Source organism: Opisthorchis viverrini (assembly GCF_000715545.1).
Source record: "Opisthorchis viverrini unplaced genomic scaffold opera_v5_132, whole genome shotgun sequence".
NCBI lineage: Eukaryota > Metazoa > Platyhelminthes > Trematoda > Opisthorchiida > Opisthorchiidae > Opisthorchis > Opisthorchis viverrini.
In genome coordinates, this window is record NW_008751789.1 from 985,628 (window position 1) to 1,005,388 (window position 19,761).

Here is a 19,761-nt window from a genome sequence, read left to right on the forward strand (position 1 = left end):
TGGTAAATTTTAACTGAGCTCCAGGCAGCTCAGCGTTTGCGGCATAAACTCGCTGACCGGAAGGTCGTCATTCAAAATCAACAAAAGTATCTCGACTGCCCTGGTCTAGACCTTAGGAACCTGGCAGTCTCTGTCCTGGAGTTTCTTTCGGGGGAGGCATGCTAGCTATACATCAAAGCGCATTATTTTTTAACGATGGTAATGATAGTGGCGGTGAACTTTACGCAAGATATTTGCCCATTGCATTATTTAGAAGATAATACCAAATACAGGCTAGGTGTATTAGCTATATAGTTCCTTTTGTGTATTCGTGCAGGAAGATGGAAATCAAAGTAAAATATAACCAAACGTTTTCACAGTTCAGAGAGCAAACAAAAGCTTGATGAATAATACTCTGCAAGATAGAATGCAAGAGATTTTGTCGTTTCAAACAGAAAAAATAGCTTCACCAATAGAGAACGCGATTTCTTCGTGGAGCTACAAATGAAGCAATAACGGAAAAAGAGATGCGTATCATCAATGGACTACCGGATGTGCAGATGGATATAAATACTGAAACGAAAAGGACACTTTTGCTAAAACTTTAAACGCAAAATATATGTCAACAAGATCAGTTGACCAAGTCCGCATGGCTAATTGTCAGCTATTGGTTGATACCTCGAACCTTATGCATACTTTGTCAGTCAACCAGCCAGTCAACCAACCAACAAATCGTTTACATTATAGAGGTATTTTGCTGAATGATTGTGCGACAGCATGCTCCACGGGTTTCTGGTACCTTATCTACAGACCCGACGCTTGGTAACGAAGTAAACGCCAGTACAATATTTGGCAGCCTTGAGAAACGGGTCTCTACCAATCGTCACTTGCTCCCGGAGACCAAGATTGTATTGTATCTGTTGGATTGTTGTACAGTCTTCACTGCAGCAAAATAGCATGAAGCCTTACAGGCGACGCGTACGGGCTCCATCGTCTGTGCAATATCTTCCAAATTAAATGTACAGATAATCCAGAATGTCAGACTATTTTGAGAAGGAAAAATCTGTTAGAGAATTCGACGGGCGTTTTTGAAGCCAATAGAGAATGTGTACGTTGTTTCTACGCGCTGCTGCATACTGCCATTGAGCCAAAATAAAGTAAATCTGGTGAAATGCTTTTAACCATTTAGTTCTGGTTTAGCAGGGACTGGCTGATCATAAGCTGAGCACCTCCATATGAGAATTGACGGTACTGGACGCAATATCTTAGCGTTCAACTATAAGCCATTCATCATAAAACGCTAGCTTACCATAGTAATATTAAGGTAAATCATTCATTAGTACATAGCGATTGATTTTGAGTTACAGTGAAATCGAAGCTTACCCACTAAGTACACCGCTTTCATGGATCTTGCAGGTTGTACATATCGATATGTTGGTTCTGCTTTGAATAAAGCATTGGTTATAAGTTGCTTCTGTTTTGTACTCTCATCAAGTACAATGTAAAGTCAGATAAACATAGAAGTGGTGAAAAATTAGGGACAGGTTGTGCCACTGGAAATGGTCATCCACAGTGATCGTTAAGTTTGAAAATGGGCATGTTTCTGACGTGTTTTTTCACAAACAATCGACCTCAAGGTATACATCATTTACGAGAACACAAGAGTCTCTAATGACAGGAGAAACCCGATCGAGAAGGGAATACAGGTTGTACAAAACCTTATTTTTCTCCTTCCACCCGAGTAAAAATTTCTGGGCCTTCCTTCTTTATGAAACTAGCTGGTTAGCCACTGAAGGGAAATATCCTAAAGAAAGGAACATAGAAAGATGAATGAGGCTGGAGACGTTGTCGTTTGATAACTATGAACCTGAAGGATAATGAAGTGACCCTGAATATGATCGGAACTGAGACTAGTTGAAAATCCCTGTCCAATGGAATTTTAACCCTAACTCCATTCTGAGTGAATCCAGGGTCACTGTTTTGGCCGTCAGGCATCTCATTAATACCGAAGTTGTCTCAATTAATTGAAGCAGTTTAGCGGATTACCTAAGCATCCACGGTAACGTTTTGCGCTACAACGGTCGTGCCTTCTTCACTGCATCTGATTTAGCTTGACTAGCAATAAGCAAAAGCTGCGCACATGCTGCTGGTCGAGTTCAGGCTCTTCGGCAATGCAGACTGAGGGCAAATAGGCTGTGCCGGTCGGATTTATCTGCCTACAACCACTAGTACCCAAGGCACCAACGACGTTCGCATACAATTCACATATTGCGTGATCTTTTAGTTCCGACGTAGGTATTTTTTATTCTGTTAGACCAAACGACGCGCCGACATCCAGGTTAACGTAAACAGGGAGGGGAAAAAAGTTTGTCAACCAATTTCCGATGATCAGCAAACACAATTTGCACTCTCAGACCCGGTTTCGACGCAAAGCCTCCGTAACTCAGTAGACCGAGTGGATATCTTCAGAGGGGACACATAATGAAGCAACCATAGCCACCGGTGGCAAGTTGTTCGCCTTACAGTAAGTCGACTTGCAGATAGTGACACCCCACGTCCGTAATCGATTCCATTATTTTATTTTACGAGAAAGGGACTTAATTCTGATCAGTTCAATGTGCATACACCTCCAAACACCCATTCAGGCAAGCTGGATATAAATTGGTAACAAAATGCCACTAACATCGAGTGGCAGCTATATCTTGTGGCGTCTCCAATCAGGCGCAGTGAGGATCAAGTGGTCCCCTTCCTGGAAGGCAGAAGGTTACTTAGCTATCTATCTTCAAACACACCCGCCAAACACTAACTGTGAACACACGGTTGTTTGTATCAATATAACCGTCCTCCTTTCGGTATAAAATTTGCACCGCCCATCTTCCAAAACATTTTCATTTTATGATGTACAACGGTCAGTTACTGAAAACAGTGAATGAGGTTCTATCCGAGGAAGATATAGGCCATCGGGAACATGTCAGCAGTTACCACGCAGTTGCGACAAGTTACTACACTATTATTGCCTCCCCTTTTATGGACCATGCGAGCTCCTTTGAATATCTCGCTATCCAAACAAATGGAGTGGATGTGACCGCACGCTTGTCAAACAGCTTCTTCTAGTTTTAATCACTTTCTAGTGTCTGACTGACAAGTAACCTACAGCATTCCGAAAATTTCCTATCATTGTCACACCCACTGTTTTGGAGTAATGCAGTCCTACCACATGTTTTTTTCAAGTGACTCAATCCCACTAGCGAAGAAACATTACAACCAGACTTAAAATAAAGGTTACCCCTGATTCCTGTGGTAGCGAAATTGCACCAACCGTTGAATACAAACCATTTTGGCTATCCTTGAATCTCTGCATGACCACCAGGTGCAAGACACATTAGCTTTAAACGCTGAGCTACTATTCATTTGGGTTGCGGTTCCACAATAGCCTACAAACCAACGTCACGTTTGGTCATACCAATGCACTATCGCACCGAGTGTCTCGACAAAAAACAAGAGGGAAGACGAAGACAGCGATCGCATCCGTTTCAACAGATGACTCAATCCAAAAGTTCACTTCATCCAGCAACTTCAAATATCCACTCAAGCAACTGCCAAATGGACTACGTATGATTCTGTGCTGCAGGAATCTACTGGACATATCCAAAATGGATAGTCAGTGGAAGTAAATAGTGAACACTTTCGAATGATTAGGCTGGTTTGTATCATGCTCCAATAACAAATCACTCAGATAATTTTTAAATGTGACTGATATCTGACCACAAGAAATAAGCGCGAACTATTTATTGTGAAAAGTCACACATTTTGCTGAACGTTGGTTCCAAGCAACTCCTCATATGTTCAAGTGAGACTAATCTAGTTATGTGAATGTTTCGAGTTCACTCACCTGTATATTCAATGTAGTACTCAACTGTAAAATTCAGAAGAAATGAGAGATATCGCACATAGTTTGAAAGCCCAAAAATATACGGCACACACATGTTTGTGTTGATGAGGCCAGAAGGGAAAAGTGTAGCTTTAGAATCCCTAAGTGTTCAGCACCAAAGTTTCACGCCTCGTCTGCAGCAGGATCGCCAAGAAACCTCAAATGTTCGCATGTGCCATGTTTTTAGGATTAACCGTTCGGTTTCTGTCCATGTGTATGTACATCGAATACCATATGCACTACCATGGGTCACGTAACTGAAATCGGGGAGAGCATGGTAACTGTGTACAAGGGCCGTCTCGTGCCCGAGGGGTTCGTTCCTCAGCTGCTTCGCAGTTAAGAATATAGCCAGCAGCAACGAGGGAGCAGAGCAGTGGTATTGAGATACGGACTCGCTCGTAGTTGGAAGAAACATCAATAACGATATAGTATGAGTGAACTTCGTTAAGGCGTTCGGAGGGTAAGGCTTTGCCGTACTCCTAATCATATAATCACACGCTATAAAACACTCAAAATACCACAGTATCTCTCACAACTAGACACTGGAGATAAACTGTGTACAAGAATCTCTGCCATATCTTTTCCCACAGTTAAACTGGGGAAAAGCTTTTGCACTTAGACGTACCTACGACAATCTGACTCCCAGATCTGTTTGAGCCCCAGAACTTCAAGCGTTTGCCAATGGACCAAACGAAGATGATTTCAGAGGGTCGATCCGTTTAAACTGATGCAGCTCTGGTCAGATACTGGGCTGGCTACGTGTTTTAGATGCCTGTAACTTCGCTGCATCATGTACGTGCCATTTTCATAACCCTGTGAAAATAGATCAGTAACTAGTGCACAACTTGTTTTGAAAATTCTGACCTTTACTGTCCCAAGGGAACCATATGGTCCCTCGGGATATTTGACGATAGCTCTGAACGGTGGTATTTTAATTCGGACACCAAAGGGTGCCACGATCAGATCGCTAAATGACTGTATTACCAAAATACATTGCTTGTCACCCTCAATTGGTTTTTCGGAGTTTGGCGTGCCGGTCGAAACGGTGCTATGTGTTCATTAGGATTTATGTACTCAGTCTTGTCCACCAAGTTGAAAGAAGAACGAACAACTTGGAGAGTGAACTAAGTGTTGTGTTGGTTAACTTCTTAACTTGAGGTTTCGTCTCACATTCCGTAAACTTCGCTAAAATCGCAACTAGGGATAGATGTGAGAAGTTGCCAACTGTGTTTACTAGGTGTCCATTTATCTGCTTACTGAGCTTGGCAGCTAGTCCTCCAACTTTTCGTTGCCAGTCAAGGAGACACCATCGGTGCGCGGCCGGTTGATTACCTCACGCACACAATTGATTTTCACCTCTTTCTAATAGCAAGTCCATGGGGTAGATTATGACATAAAGGGTATGCAGACTGAAACTCATCTAGGTAGGTTTACCAACTAGCTATTTCAAATTTATGTTCCAAGCGGGAACCATAGACGCATGAATGCGTACATATCATTCGAACAAGAGTAGTACTGTTATGGGTTTGTACGTGTAAGTCAAATTCAAACTAAGCGCAAACAACTCCAGACCGAAATTTTACCGCACTTGGTTTCTTGAGCTACCAAAGGGCCAGCTTTATAGAACATGACAGAGTATGTTGGGGCGTCATTGATTCGTAGGTCATGCAAAATGTTTGCACACTAAATCGGTCTTCAATAAGTCGTATCACCATACAACCTCAGTCCTATTCCAGCCTAGCCGGACGATACATATCACCCTGTGTAAGTTTGAACTGCCGGTTAGCTAAGCGGGTTTACTTGTTTGTTCACTCTCAGTCCAAGGGACAATCACACTAAGCAAACTAATTAGGACGCCCCACAGCACTCACTGGAAGACGGTAAGACGGAGATGGAAATTAAACCTCAGTACTTGTTCTCAATGTGATGAACACAGGCGAGAGCATATGCGTTTCTACGGATACACACTGTCGTTACGAGCTTGTTCAGATGGATTATTTATACATTGTCGGTGGTGTTCAAAGAGTTGCTACCGTTCTGAGCTCCGTAAGTGCAAGTAAGAACAATTTTGCCGAATACAGGCTTAAAGTTTGCCTGAATTGACAAGGCTTAGAAGGTTGCTGAAAACTCTTAGAAAAACCAAGACCGGTTTCGCATATTTTGGGCTCATTATGTAGGCACAGGTCCCATGAACGCTATTTTTTTCTTGAACCCAAATTGAACATAATTCATCCAAATAAATTGGGTTTTAATGAAATACACAGCTGAAATAAAACATATCTGTAATATAGTGCCAAAAGCATGAGACCGCTGTGTGCAGCATTTTCAAATTCAGCTAGGAATCAGCTCAGTCGTTCGTAAGAAGCTTACGGAATCTGAGCATACTGACATTGAGAGGTGGGAGCGGTCATTCGTTACTCAGTCGATCAGAGATAACCTATTTTGATGAATTATCAAGCAACAACAACAAGTCACGCAGTTTGTTTTGACTGAGTGGATCAACCCTACGCTTGCCCTAAGGAGCTATTCAACACTGGATCCAGAAAAGCACCCAAAGCAAAAAAGGGGCTGATTAGGCGCATACTGTACTTTGAAGATGTAGCGTAAGTACAGTTTTCCTAGAAAGACTGTTGGTGAACGAGATTTCAGTCCTTGTCTAGTGACTACAGTCACAAGTAGGGCCAATCGCTAAGGTAAACGGTTTGTGGGAAAAAATCGGGGGAGGGTACACTAGAACATCCTCAATAAATTGGAAGCGTCCCATAGACTAAGTAAGTAACCAGCAAACAAACATGTTCTAACAGTCTGCTAGCCGCTTTTCGCTTTTGTAACATGGAGAGTTGCTTGTGTTTACAAAAGGGTCTCAAACACAACCGCAAGGTGTGCATTCTGAAGAGAAAATACATTGGTAGGAATGACCCTACGAGTTCGAATATTGAATCAGAAACTCTTTCGTAGTTTTTCAGTTACCCTGGAGTATTCGTTAACTTGTCTCGTTTCTTTCAAAGTAGATATCCTCTCACTGGTGCAAATGAATTCTCGCGCTCCAATTAGACTATCGTACCACATCGTTTGGGTATGCACTGATGAGCGGCAACTCGGTGTTCCAATGCAAGAATGTAGACTAATTTTGTAGTTGAGGAAGATGCCGATGACTCAAGCTGAATTGATAACCGTTGGTTCGGTTGTTTTCTAGAAATATCGATTTTGAATTAATTCCGGAGTTTACAGACTCCTAGTTTTTGGTGTCTTGCCTTTTATGGTCGGGATTTTATTTGGTTTGAGTAAAGCTCGCATCATGAGTAAATTGCGGCGCCTTTGTGCCATTGAAATAGGGAATTAAGCTGAAAAGCACTCAACTAAATCAGCCAACATATCCCATTAAAACTGAAAAGAGAAGGACGTGAGCTGATTACTGACAAATTATACACTTACCCATTGGATGGCGGGTCCATTCCGAATCAGGCCCATTGTAATGATGATCATATTCGTATGCTGGTCTCAAAGGATACACAACTAATTGAAAAAAGCGGAACTTGCAGTGATCGTTCATACTGACAGTATTTGTATGCTATCAAACAATATATTGGGTATCACATCTCTGTTTCGCAAACAACTGGCGAGGGTCGTCAAGTGAGCATCGGTTAGTCTCTTTGGAGGGAAACTTTGGTGACACCAAACACAAGTTGTCTACGTTTCAAGCTACGGGGTTATGCAAAACCGCAATTCGCATTCCTTCTCTGTACAATACCACGCATGTACAACCGTACAAATGAATTGTAACGGATGTAGTGGAGATTCCACAGGCCATTCACGGCTGGACAACGGTTGTACACGGGCTAACTGGGCCCTTTTAATGGCGTCACTGAAAGTGGTGAAGCCCAATCCAAACAAGTTGTCATGGGTAACAACAGCGACACACTAACTTCCGGTCAGAAACCAGCACTACTAATATAGAGCCTAGTGATATCTAGGGACCATGGAACCCCGATTTCACACATGGCTGTGCAGAAACTGGAAAAGCGCACTCATACAAACACCAGATTCAGAGTATGTGATTGAAACCAGTGCGTAATACAAGTGCTACGCTAACGATTTTATTCTCTACATACTCTGAGCAGATTTTCAACCCAACTTAACTGTGCAAAAGCCGGAAGTGCAACTACAGACTACAGACGTGGGCTGCTTGAGATCAGGCCCGTTGAGAAATGTCCACGTTAATCAATAAAATTTTGAAAATGTCGCGCGCACAAGGCTGTGCTCATGCTGTTTATGTCAGAAAACAGCGCCAGATGTTGGAAAACGTCCAGACTGAGGCTTCTTCATTCCCTAAAAATCATAAATACACCGAAAATAGGGTTCTGAAAGGTTTGTTATCCTTGAGGTAGGAAATCACACAATTTCAATGCACTTCTGATGACCTCTTTCTGAATGGTGACGAAACAGATCAACCGCCACCTGATCAATAATCGATTAAGATACCGGGGATACCCCTAGTCCGACACGTTGCCGGATGTTTTGCTGGCATCCGGTTTTCGTTCGAACGATAACGAAGAACCTCTTCATACAGTGAATTATGCCACATGCATTTAGCGCTGAGCCATATGTGCATTCTACTGGTCATCCTTTATCGGGAATAAATGCAATGAAAAAAGACCTTAGGGTGCACAGGAGAGGGAAGTTAAAATGCTATCAGCATGTCCAACTGTCAGTTCAACTGATTGATTATTAGTTTGATTTGTTACAATTGAACATTTGAGCCCCACACTGCATTAAAATACAGAAATACACCTTTTGATAAACTGGATCATACTCATTTTCCTCCTTTCATCATCTGATGTTAAAAAGGTAAGCATTGCTGAACGTAATCATAAACCGGTCAAACTTTGGTCAGGAAAATCGGACATTGACTTTACAACGAAGGTCACAAATAAGTCATACGATCTAGCTAACCGTATTTAGAGCGCGTTGAAAAAGATTAAATTCTCCGTCCAACATCAAGGAACGTTGATGTTGTAAAATACTGTAAGTCAAGTGCTCAAATGTTCTACCTTTTGACCTGACCTGGTGCATAAAGTGGGATACAGGGCTGGAATAAATCCGACCACAGTCGGTTCATCTATCAAACCAAAGAGGGCCTTCGTTGTTTGTGAATAGTTTTCGTATTTCTTGGCCAAGGTCTGCATTATGCAAACGCCGCAAGATAAAAGCATTTAAACCTGTCACGGTGGTACTTGAGTACCTGTGCAGTTTAATCATGTCATAGCTCAGGTCGACCAGTAGTTCTGCGTCTTTGAGAAAGGCCATTCAGGAAATTGTCTATTTCATATTTGAGCTGATAATGGAGTAATATTACACTTATACGCACAGTAAAGGAAGACACACCATCGATCTCTACACCATCATCATCATTCGTCAACACCAGCTGTAAGATCCGTGTACTTGCAATACAGTGGTTCTAGCTGCTGCAGTCTGGTTCACTGATGGTTTGGGGAGATGGGGTAAACAGCTGTGTGTCGACGGTGGTAGCTGATATAATTGATGCGTGAACACCAGGTTATCGGTTGGCTTTCGATTAGGGAGGTTGGGATTGGAGCTACGCAATAAAAGCAATAGCCTGGATACACGTGCGCAAATGAGGACGCGACCGGGTCGTGTCTGGTAGTGTCTGTAGTCATTGATGCGGCCCATCTCAAGGCCTCCATCCAAGGAGACGGCAATGACCAACGCAACTGAGTCTGCCGGTAATGGCTTTTCTTATTCGCTGCCCGTTTCCAGCCTTTACGTGGTTGCGCAAAAAGAGCCCTTCGTGGAAGTCGGTCTACCAGTATATGGAGTACGTGGCCAAGCCAGCGTGATCTGTGGGGGGTGATCAGTTTAACTATCGTAGGCGAATTATCTCTTCAGAAAACCATTCCACTTTCTTCCAACGCAACTCTGCCGGTAATGGCTTTTCTTATTCGCTGCCCGTTTCCAGCCTTTACGTGGTTGCGCAAAAAGAGCCCTTCGTGGAAGTCGGTCTACCAGTATATGGAGTACGTGGCCAAGCCAGCGTGATCTGTGGGGGGGTTATCAGTTTAACTATCGTAGGCGAATTATCTCTTCAGAAAACCATTCCACTTTCTTCAGTAGTGCTGACCCGCTGTTCCCATCAGACTAGAACAATGCTCCTAAGACAACAGTGGTCAAACACTGAAAGGCTTCTGATGTTCTCGGTGCGCAGCGGCCAGGTTTCTGATCCGCATACTAATACGAAGCGCACCACAGCGGGAAATCCTCACACGGCATCCATTCACCACTCTCGGTGGCAAAGTCTGTTTAGGTCATTCCTCCTCCTATGCCATAGTAACACTTCAGCTTCTGTGTTGGGCTGGCGCTACACGCGATTTCCAACTTGCAACAGCTTGCACTTTTGTTTGCACTAGCGGATCGACCCCGAAAAAGATTGCTTTAAAAGACTACTATCAATGACAGGTTGTTGGCGTTCATCCTTCCAATGAAATTCTCAATCGAGGTGGAGACGCACTATTTGGTTTTCAGGCTAGGAACTTTCACCCAGTCCACCTCCATCAGGTCGTTCGCTCGCGATAAATCTTGTCTTCCATCGGGCTGCATGTCACCTAGCAATATCCTGATAATCTATTGTGGTATGCACGCCAGCTTCTCGTCTGTTACTGGGCCAGTAGATTTCGCCTAGGTCCTACCAAAGATAACTCTTGTCGATGATCTTTGCACGACTCAGGAAGTGTATTACGGATAATCCTGCAGGATCACCGTGAAGTATGGCTGGTCACTGTTTGCTTCCATTATGGTTACCTTCAAGGACTTCATCACCTGTCGTAGACGAATAGAGTCCGAGACCAGCAGTAGGCCGATATGGTTTCATGGGGTCCTTTCGAACCGTGAACAGGATGGACAACGCTCGAGATAACTCTTGTCGACGATCTTTCCACGACTCAGGAAGTGTATTACGGATAATCCTGCAGGATCACCGTGAAGTATGGCTGGTCACTGTTTGCTTCCATTATGGTTACCTTCAAGGACTTCATCACCTGTCGTAGACGAATAGAGTCCGAGACCAGCAGTAGGCCGATATGGTTTCATGGGGTCCTTTCGAACCGTGAACAGGATGGACAACGCTCGGCCACGAAGGGGCAATCGGACCAGCGATGTATCAGTCTTGTCCTCACCCAAATAACTTCAAGTTAATGCAAAGGAAGAGTCTCGTAACATAAGCAAAGTGGATATAAAAGAAAAACACAAAGGTGAAAGCATCAGCTGCATGAAGTTTATGGGAACCAGTTTTTTCTAAGCTCTTCTAGATATTATCTGAAAGACTTGAACGAGGCAAGGTATGAAGTTAAGCAATAGCCCAATGTGTGATGCTACGCAGGCATTACTCGCAACTGTCACCAGTAGCATAGAATAAAAAAAGAAAAGTTGGAGGTATCACGGAAACACCGATTGATGCTTCTGAGCCAGAAAACATGTGACTATATGGGCCGAACATAGTGACCTAATACCGAACTACACAAGAAGCATTTCGATCAACCATCAGGGAAAACTAACATTGAACTTCACACGACCTACCTCTTTCAGTTGTGTACTCAACGTTATCAGCAGAATACTCGGATGGTTCCCGCACAATCTCTATTGACGACGGTCTGTCCACCCTGACAACTGAATAAATTTGTGGCTATTTATAATAGGCGAAATGAGATTGAAATCATGTAATCTAGGTTACAGTGAGAATAAGCGAATGATTCACGGGTTAGAAATAGCCTGTTATGATTTGCTTTTTTCCGAGCCTTCTCCTTTGAATGGCAGCAATTAACTGGAATTATATTGTAATACAGTACTCATAAGGTTGCTGAAAATCCGTCGACAGCCCACGACCGGTTTCAACCTTTTTGGTGTTCATCAGGTAGGCGCAGTCCCCGGGTTTCCGTCAACCTTATGTTCTACTTCAAACAAAAAAATTCCACCAAATACACTCATTTGCAAACTAATTTGGTTTTTCGAGAGACTCACCTGGAACCCAGCTGAATCTCTCGTTTGTGATTTTCCAGGCAGTATATATTGGTTCGGCCCCTAGACAACTGGCACCCTCAGAAATTCAATGCCTCTATTCTGTTCTTAGATTTTGCCCGCATGTGAGTGGTAAACGCAAGCACAATTAGTTAATTTATCCTATATATTCTATTTGTTTATGTATACACTCTTTTTGAACAAATTGAACCAAGCGGAAGGGATGACAAGCTTGCACGATGAATTCGTTTTACACCCTCTCTCTCACTCTACAGTACGTTCGAAGTTTCCTCAGTTTACACAAAAATCCAACATCCCATTGGGCTCGCCGTCCACATGGTAGCCAACATCTTTCAGTGTTTCAGATACACATTCTTTGATTGGTAACTTTTGCGCCTACTTGAAGCTCTGCGAACTAGGCGGGAACATAAGCTCGGACCGTTTTAACACGAAAGTAAGAATGTCTTTTAAAGAACCAGTCACCTGATGTTTCTGGAATTATGATATTCACTAGAAAACACATGAGCAACCATAATCTGTTAGCTTGTGGACCAATGCAGAGCTTTCAGTTTCTGATAACTTATCAACCGAGAGCTTATTGTTATTGTTCCTCTAAACAGCTGACTCCCAGCAAAGTCCTCGCCTAACTTCGAACACAGAATATTCATTCCATTTAGAAAAGCACTGCCTGTCCGAAGATTGTCAAGCCACCAATGGACGGAAAGAGATAGTTGAAGCTGTTTGTTCGCAGGCCATGAAAGACGTATTGCAGCTGTTAATATAATTTCTAAGCATGAGTTGCTGGTTATATATAAGCAATCCTTTGTGGATAACTAAAATAGCTAAGCATGTGTAGAATCGTTTGATCTAGGTTTGTTTCGATGGACAAGAGGCCAACTATTCTTTAGCCGCTACAGAGACCACCTATACGTATGCTCCACTGTTGAAGTGGTGAATTTTAAAGAATAGCGCATACAAAGTCTAGAGCACCGATGAAAAATATCAGTAGTATAGCGTAGATTCGTAACGTGGTTCAAGCATCCTCCAAGCATAGTTATTGCTTGAGATTACTCAAGACTGAACACCCGAGAGTATCGCGATAAATGTAGCTTCACAGTTTTACTGAGAGTACTTTAAGGTGTTCCAAGTTATTTGAATGGGAAGTTTGCGTTCCTCATAGGCAGTCTTTCTCAAGTATAGCTCTCGGGTGTGCAGGCTGCTGAAGGATTATTTTGAAAATCACGTGGAGACCCTCTGGGTGAACCTAAAATGAGGCTTTGGAAACGAAAGGCACTTTTAAGTCCTGGTCAGAGGCTTTTCTGTCAATACATGAATATCGTTATTTTGTAAATCTGATAAAACTGGCAACGAAAATCTTTGCGATAGAACAATAAATTTCATCGTTTAGCAGAAAGTTTTAACAAATCAAAAAATTTAACAAATTAAACATATTAGACGAATCAAACGAAATAGGCACGCACCTCGGTCAGAGATTCCCCCTTCTCCAGGTCTGTTATTAGGCAACCATCTGTTCCTAGGTTTGTCGGAAACCGATATATCTGAAAAGATTGAAAAACTAATCAAATCCAACGGTATATCAAGAAGACATAAGCAATTTCTAAGCAAGCTGGAGACCACCACAACAGCAGGACAAGGCTCTAAGTTTCGAGAAAGGGTGGTCTGACTAACTGGGAACAACTGTGTATATTCACTTTCAAAATGTTGCAGAACTCAGCATGTAGGGCAACATGTGATCAAAATAAGACAACGATTCACCTTCATGGACTTTTGTACAGCTAAAGTATGTAGATCTGGCCAAGTCATAACCTTCAGGTAGGTGCCTCGAGAATAATTCTCTGCAAATAAATTCCCGTGTTCGTCGCTGTTTCACAGTGAAATATCAAAACCGAGGGTATGAGTTCAATAAATTGGGACAAACATACTCAGTGTGAACCAAAAGTGAAAGCATGGAAGTCTTTGAGTGAGAAGATGCAATAATACACACAACTGGAAATTCTAGCGCACTGCCTATCGAAGACGAATGTGGAACCGCGATACTGATAGACTGATCATAAATTCGCAGACGGAACAGAACTACAACTGCCACTCGGCGGGATTCAGATTGACTTAAACGAACTCATGTCAAGTGACCGGAAACTTTTGAGCTTGAGCATAAAATGGACTTCACCACAAGTCATGATATGTACCAATAAAAGTCACAATGTTGACTGTCTATGGGAAACTATGTGCTGTGCAACAAGATCACTCACTAAAATTTTTTTCACTATTTCACTATCTCTGGAAAGTAATCCACTTAGACCCTCCAGGTTGGACTATGGTTCAGAGCAGTTTGCGTGAGACAAAACCTGGTCCATTTCAGGCGAACTGTTTCGATCACAATTAGTCCTTCGGTCGGACTGTTCTGTTAGCTGGTCTGTTATCTTACGTCCTGAGCCTGGCCTTTCCTGCTCACGTCCACTAAAATAACCTCTGCTCTTGACACCTCTGGGTTCCACTTTGTAACGTTTGTTGACGTGACTCCAGAGAGTTTCCTGTTTCTTGGTTTATCAATCCGATATTTCAGTATTCCGGTTGAGATGTTCTTCCTGTGCATATCGGGAATCACCAATGGAGGTCGAGCTCAAAGATCACGTGGTCGCCGATCGATAAGGACACGGGAAAGCGGATCTACCGATAGAAACGCCCGACCGAACAACAAATCGTCACTGACTACCATCAAGACGCATTCGTATCACTACTCATTGCGAACTACTGACTAACTGGTAGCTCCAACCTGCTGCCTAACACTGCGGTGATGACGGCAAGTCGGTTGGTGATGAGACGTTGGAACTCGAGTGGCTCAGCTTAACGTCATCAACATCATCAAACAGCAAAACCAGTGTTGACACCGATGCCTCACTGCTCAACAAACAAAAAAATCAATATGCAGGCTACCAGATGAATTAGTTGCTTCTGGAACGACAGGTGAGGTTTTTAATCTGCAGCTGAACTTGCCGAATAACACGCTTTATCCAGCAGGCAGACTATGAGCAATTCCAATATGCTCTGCACACGGCCATCGAATGAGGTAAACTGGATACAGCAACCACAAATTCCCCAGACCACAGGATCATAGTTAGTCGTCCAATGGTTTTGATGTAGTGTACTTTGATCAGCCTGATCGGTGGCCTACACGGCTATATTTGGCCGAAATCGTCATCCAGATGTCTTGTCACGTGTCATATGTGTTACTGAAGCAAACGGAACGCAACATCGAAGGGTGCAAAAAACTCTGACGAACAATCTTGATTATGGTTAATCCAGTTTGGGAAAACGATTATGCCCTTACAAACAAATCAACGCCGTACCCTAAACATGGATCCTGCTTGGCAGGAGTTTGCTTCTTACGATTTGCCTGATCTGACAAATTATATGGACTCTCAGATTTTTAACATGGGATATACATAATTTCAATCTTTCAAGATACCAACTATGATGATACAATAAAAATAATCCACATTTTTTTGCTGCCGTGAGTTTTTATTGTCGCTGAATTCTGTTGACAGTATAGTACCATCGATGGATAAGCACTACACTCATTCAATTCTGAGTGAACCAAAAAATCACTGGTTTTTTACATATTTTGCTTGATATTCACTAAATTGCCTAGATATATGCCCCCAAGACTGAGTTGAAACCTTGACGGTACCTCAAGTAATATCTACCAAATCGGTCAAAGCCGATAACTTGAAGTTAGAAACCTAGGGTGCTAAATTGGAACTCCGCGTCTAATAACAACGAAATGACCCCTTATGGAGCAAGAGTAGCTCGGAATCCACTCTAAACGCAAGCACCACTGAGTCGTGCGAACCAAAGCAAAAGAATTACTTTATTTTACCTATCGGGATGATACACCACTATATCGATCCACTGGGCTGACGAGGAACCTCAAGCTAATTTGTTGACAGGATATTTGGGGTCCCAGGAAGTGCGGCTGAACTAAAATCTCGGGATTGTATGTGACTTTCTGTTTCACAGAAAGAAAGTGTCGGACCGACAAGTTTAAATTGCTCTTTGTAAGAAACAGCGTTTCAAAAATAAAGGGGGTTTTGCGTTCTGGTGAATTTTTGACAATATGGTGACTTTCTTGTGCTGAAACCTTACAAGATATTGTTGTCTTCTACAGAATCCTAATGTCCTGCAGAAGACTTCGCCTGAGGCACAGCACAAGTTCTACCCTGTTGAAAGATGCACTCCAGAGAACAACAAGCAGCGCAGGCTGCAAAGAACAAAGGACATTCTAAACCAGTGGAATTAACGGTAAGGTTTGAATGGTGACATCCAAATTTGGAGGTGGGAAGAAAAGAATATGGGGAATCCTATCTTATCTTTAAGCCACTGCTAGGTAGAGCCCTCCATCAGTTATGTTGCCTGCGACGCTTGAAGACCAGCATTACCTAGGGCTACCTCCAAGATACTTCCAGGCATGAAAAGATGCTACATCATTCACTCCAGCCAAGCCCTGAAGTAAGACACTGCATTCCGAATACACGTGCATTATTGTATTCAGCTATGAGAACCCCGAAAATACAGTCGAAAAAAACGGCAGTTTACTTGAGTAATCTGGGAGTCAACTTAGCTGCAACCGAAACGATACCGTACACTTTACGGTTTTATTTAAGAGTCTTTGTGATAATACAACTACCAACAGTTATTCCGCGTGGATCGGGCTTTCCGTTCCACAAAACAAACTTTTTACCGAGACAATACATACCAGTTTGGCTTGAACAGTCGCGAGGAGCAAGACGGAATCAAACAGATCACGTGCTGACCATGGAACTGGATACCATGGGACCTAAACACAGCAGTTGACCGCACGATCAACCATCGTCCAATCATCGAATATGATTGTTGACGGCTACGCTCTTCTGTTGGAGGTTGCACAATGAAGCAGCATTCAGGATTTGGGTAGAAAGCACAAATAAAACCCTCTCTCTAAGCTACCGCTTAATCGAACCATTTAGTATTCCTTCCAAGAGAATGGAAGTTTTTCCACACAAAAAACTTCGGAAATATGTTAACATCCAATAGAATGAATCGAAACGGAATGCGCAGAAATTCGAAATGCCCAAAACGGCAGGTCCAAGGCAAACAAGGTTATAATTCAGCTAACCATTTGATGAACGGGAAAATGTAGGCTGTCGAGCACCAAATGCACGATCCGGACTTGGGCTATCTGCCAGAGAGACAACAGTAGTGGAAATGAATAAACCAGATTATTTCTGAAACAGTTGGTAAACTATCTGACGCATCCGGTTGATGAGAGATCAGGACGACAAATAGTCAGATGAAGGAAAAATATTGGAAGCCTTTGTTGCAGAAGGAACGGAGGAATATAAATATGTATCACTGTGTAGGATTCACAGAAACATACGTGACCAGAGCTGTTAAAACGACCAACGCTGATAATATATGAAGGCAAAATAACGAAATCAGACGGCAACAAAGGTCTCAAGGTAACTTTTTTCATTTGTAGGAAAAACCACCGCAGAAATCCACGCAAAGTTGCAGGAAGTTTCTACAGAATTCAGACGTGTGTTATTTTGGCAAGAGCACAGAAACTTGACGTTTGTATCTAGGAGTTGAAACAATTTCATATTGAAGAGATTGATACCTAGGGACTCTTAAATTATCCCCGGTCTCTGAGCACCTAAACAAATTCAACTACTTTTTCCGAGAAACATTAATTTTGGTCATTCTGTTTTGTGTGACAATGTGTGGTTATTCAGTTTCAGACTCAGATGCCTGCAGTTTACGAACTGTGAGGTCCAAAGTGCCAACCGCTGTTTACATGAAGACCAAATTCGGATGAACACTTTCGACTGCCAAAACTTAGGAGCTAACTATCTTCAGATTGAAAATAATTTTCAATTACAGTCATTTTATATCTCATCATATATCATAAAACTGAAAATTGATGAAATCAGATACCGCGGTGAGATGAGTAAAAAACCGATCTTTTGTTGTACAGGAAGTGCAGGCAATACTCAAACAAACAAGCAGCATTTTTTCAAATGAACTCATTTATTGTCAACATGTTTTCTCCAATCCATTCACAATTGTTAAAGGGAAAAACGTAGTATTGGCTTGATCAGTAGCAAATGTTCTCCTGTACACTTGTCATGCATTACGGCTCGGTTAAATCACATTCCCACTGAATCAATACGTATATGAGATGGAGTACTTATACGTGGTAGCTTTCAGAGTAAAATTCAGCACAAAACCCTTCAAACTGGTGCTGTAACTTGCTTTGAATGATGTCTTGGTGTTCACTATTTTTGTTTCTGTTTTACTCTACTAACTAAGGTCACAAGATTATTCAGATATTATCTCATTACCGAACTCGTTCCCCGTTGAGAAGTTGCACAAAATCCTGGTATCTGCCATGTTTACTGCCTCCCCAATTCCCATCCTCTACCTGGAATGGATTTTAAACAAAATTCATTTTATTTCCGCGCTTAAAATCACTGATAATCTCTCTAGAATAGCCGATGCCTTGACATCAAGCCTGAAAGCATTTCCTAGTTCGGATAACCTGCAAGTCGGGAGTAAAGTCCAGCTGGATAATTCATTCCATTTATTTATATCGTTTTAAACTCTGGGCACGTAATGCAACCTCCGGCCAATACATTTTTGGCAAGCTTATGTATGTCCATTAGTATTGCTTTCTATTCACTCTTAAGAGACCTTTTGTCTGCAAACTTCGTATCTTATTTTTGAAACCTGATGCAAACTACTTTATTATTCCAGGCGTGCGTTTAATTCCAGACTATAGATAATGAATAGTTTTTCTATGAAAACAATTTTAGTTCCAAAGAGAACTACTGACGAGGTTACTGAAATGCCTTCGGCAACCGAAACCGGTTTCGCCCACATTGAAGCTCATCAGGTAGGCGCCGTTCTGGAGTTTTGTCAACCTTCTGTTCTAGTTAAAACCAAACTGGACAAATTTTGACATATGCACTCATTTCCACATCTGTTCGGTTTTGAAGGGACGTTCATTAAGTTGAGGAATATTATGAGCGAGAGGTTCAGTTGATTCACTTCGTGAAGACCAAATCGATATGCAAATGAGTGTATTTGTCAAAATTTGTCTAATATGGTTTCAAGTAGAAAATAAAGTTGCCAGAAGCTCGGGAACTGTGGCTACAAGATGAGCCCCAAGAATTGCAAAACCGGTCGTGGTCTGCGGAATGGGTACTCAACCTTGTGAGTAGTTTCATTTATGAAAATTTACTGCAACATCTCGAGTATCGTACCAACTGAAACATGAGACAGCCTTTGTGCAGCATATTCAGTTGAAGAATATCATCAACTAGCGATAGAATAGTCCCTCGTGGTAACCCAGTTAATGTGCGAATGAGTGTATTTGTCAAAGTGTTTTATATAGATTTCACTCACAATCTTAGGCAACGGCTTGTGCATCCTTGTGTTTGCGTCTATCTTTTAATGCTTTCCATTGAGTTTGTCGACCTGTTTAAGAGAGAATTTCATACATCTAGATGATTCATCTAGACGCTCCTCTCAAGGACGGACACGACACCCACACTCCACATCCTTTGTTCTGCCTGCTCACAAATCTGTCCATCTATGCAACCAGTTGCCCACCTCACTTCGATCCGGTAGTTGGACTAAGATTGCATTCAAAAGTGTGCACCATGCAAAAGTCTACAACTTTGATAGACTAATCGCAGAAAATTCTAGGCCGTATATTTACACTTCGTCCCAAAAAACCATGGTAGAAATCCAAGCCTGAGTTTACG

The 19,761-nt window shown here is 42.3% G+C and overlaps 1 protein-coding gene across 1 annotated transcript; it reads right to left on the reverse strand.

The window, feature by feature from the left end:
- Positions 1-272: 272 nt before the first annotated feature.
- Positions 273-10,888, reverse strand: T265_06429 (hypothetical protein; the record flags this gene model as incomplete). The annotated part of the gene is made up of 4 exons (XM_009171687.1): positions 273-477; positions 1,363-1,419; positions 3,872-3,895; positions 10,727-10,888. 4 exons carry the CDS (start codon positions 10,794-10,796, stop codon positions 446-448), a joined length of 183 nt encoding a protein of 60 aa, XP_009169951.1.
- Positions 10,889-19,761: the final 8,873 nt, after the last annotated feature.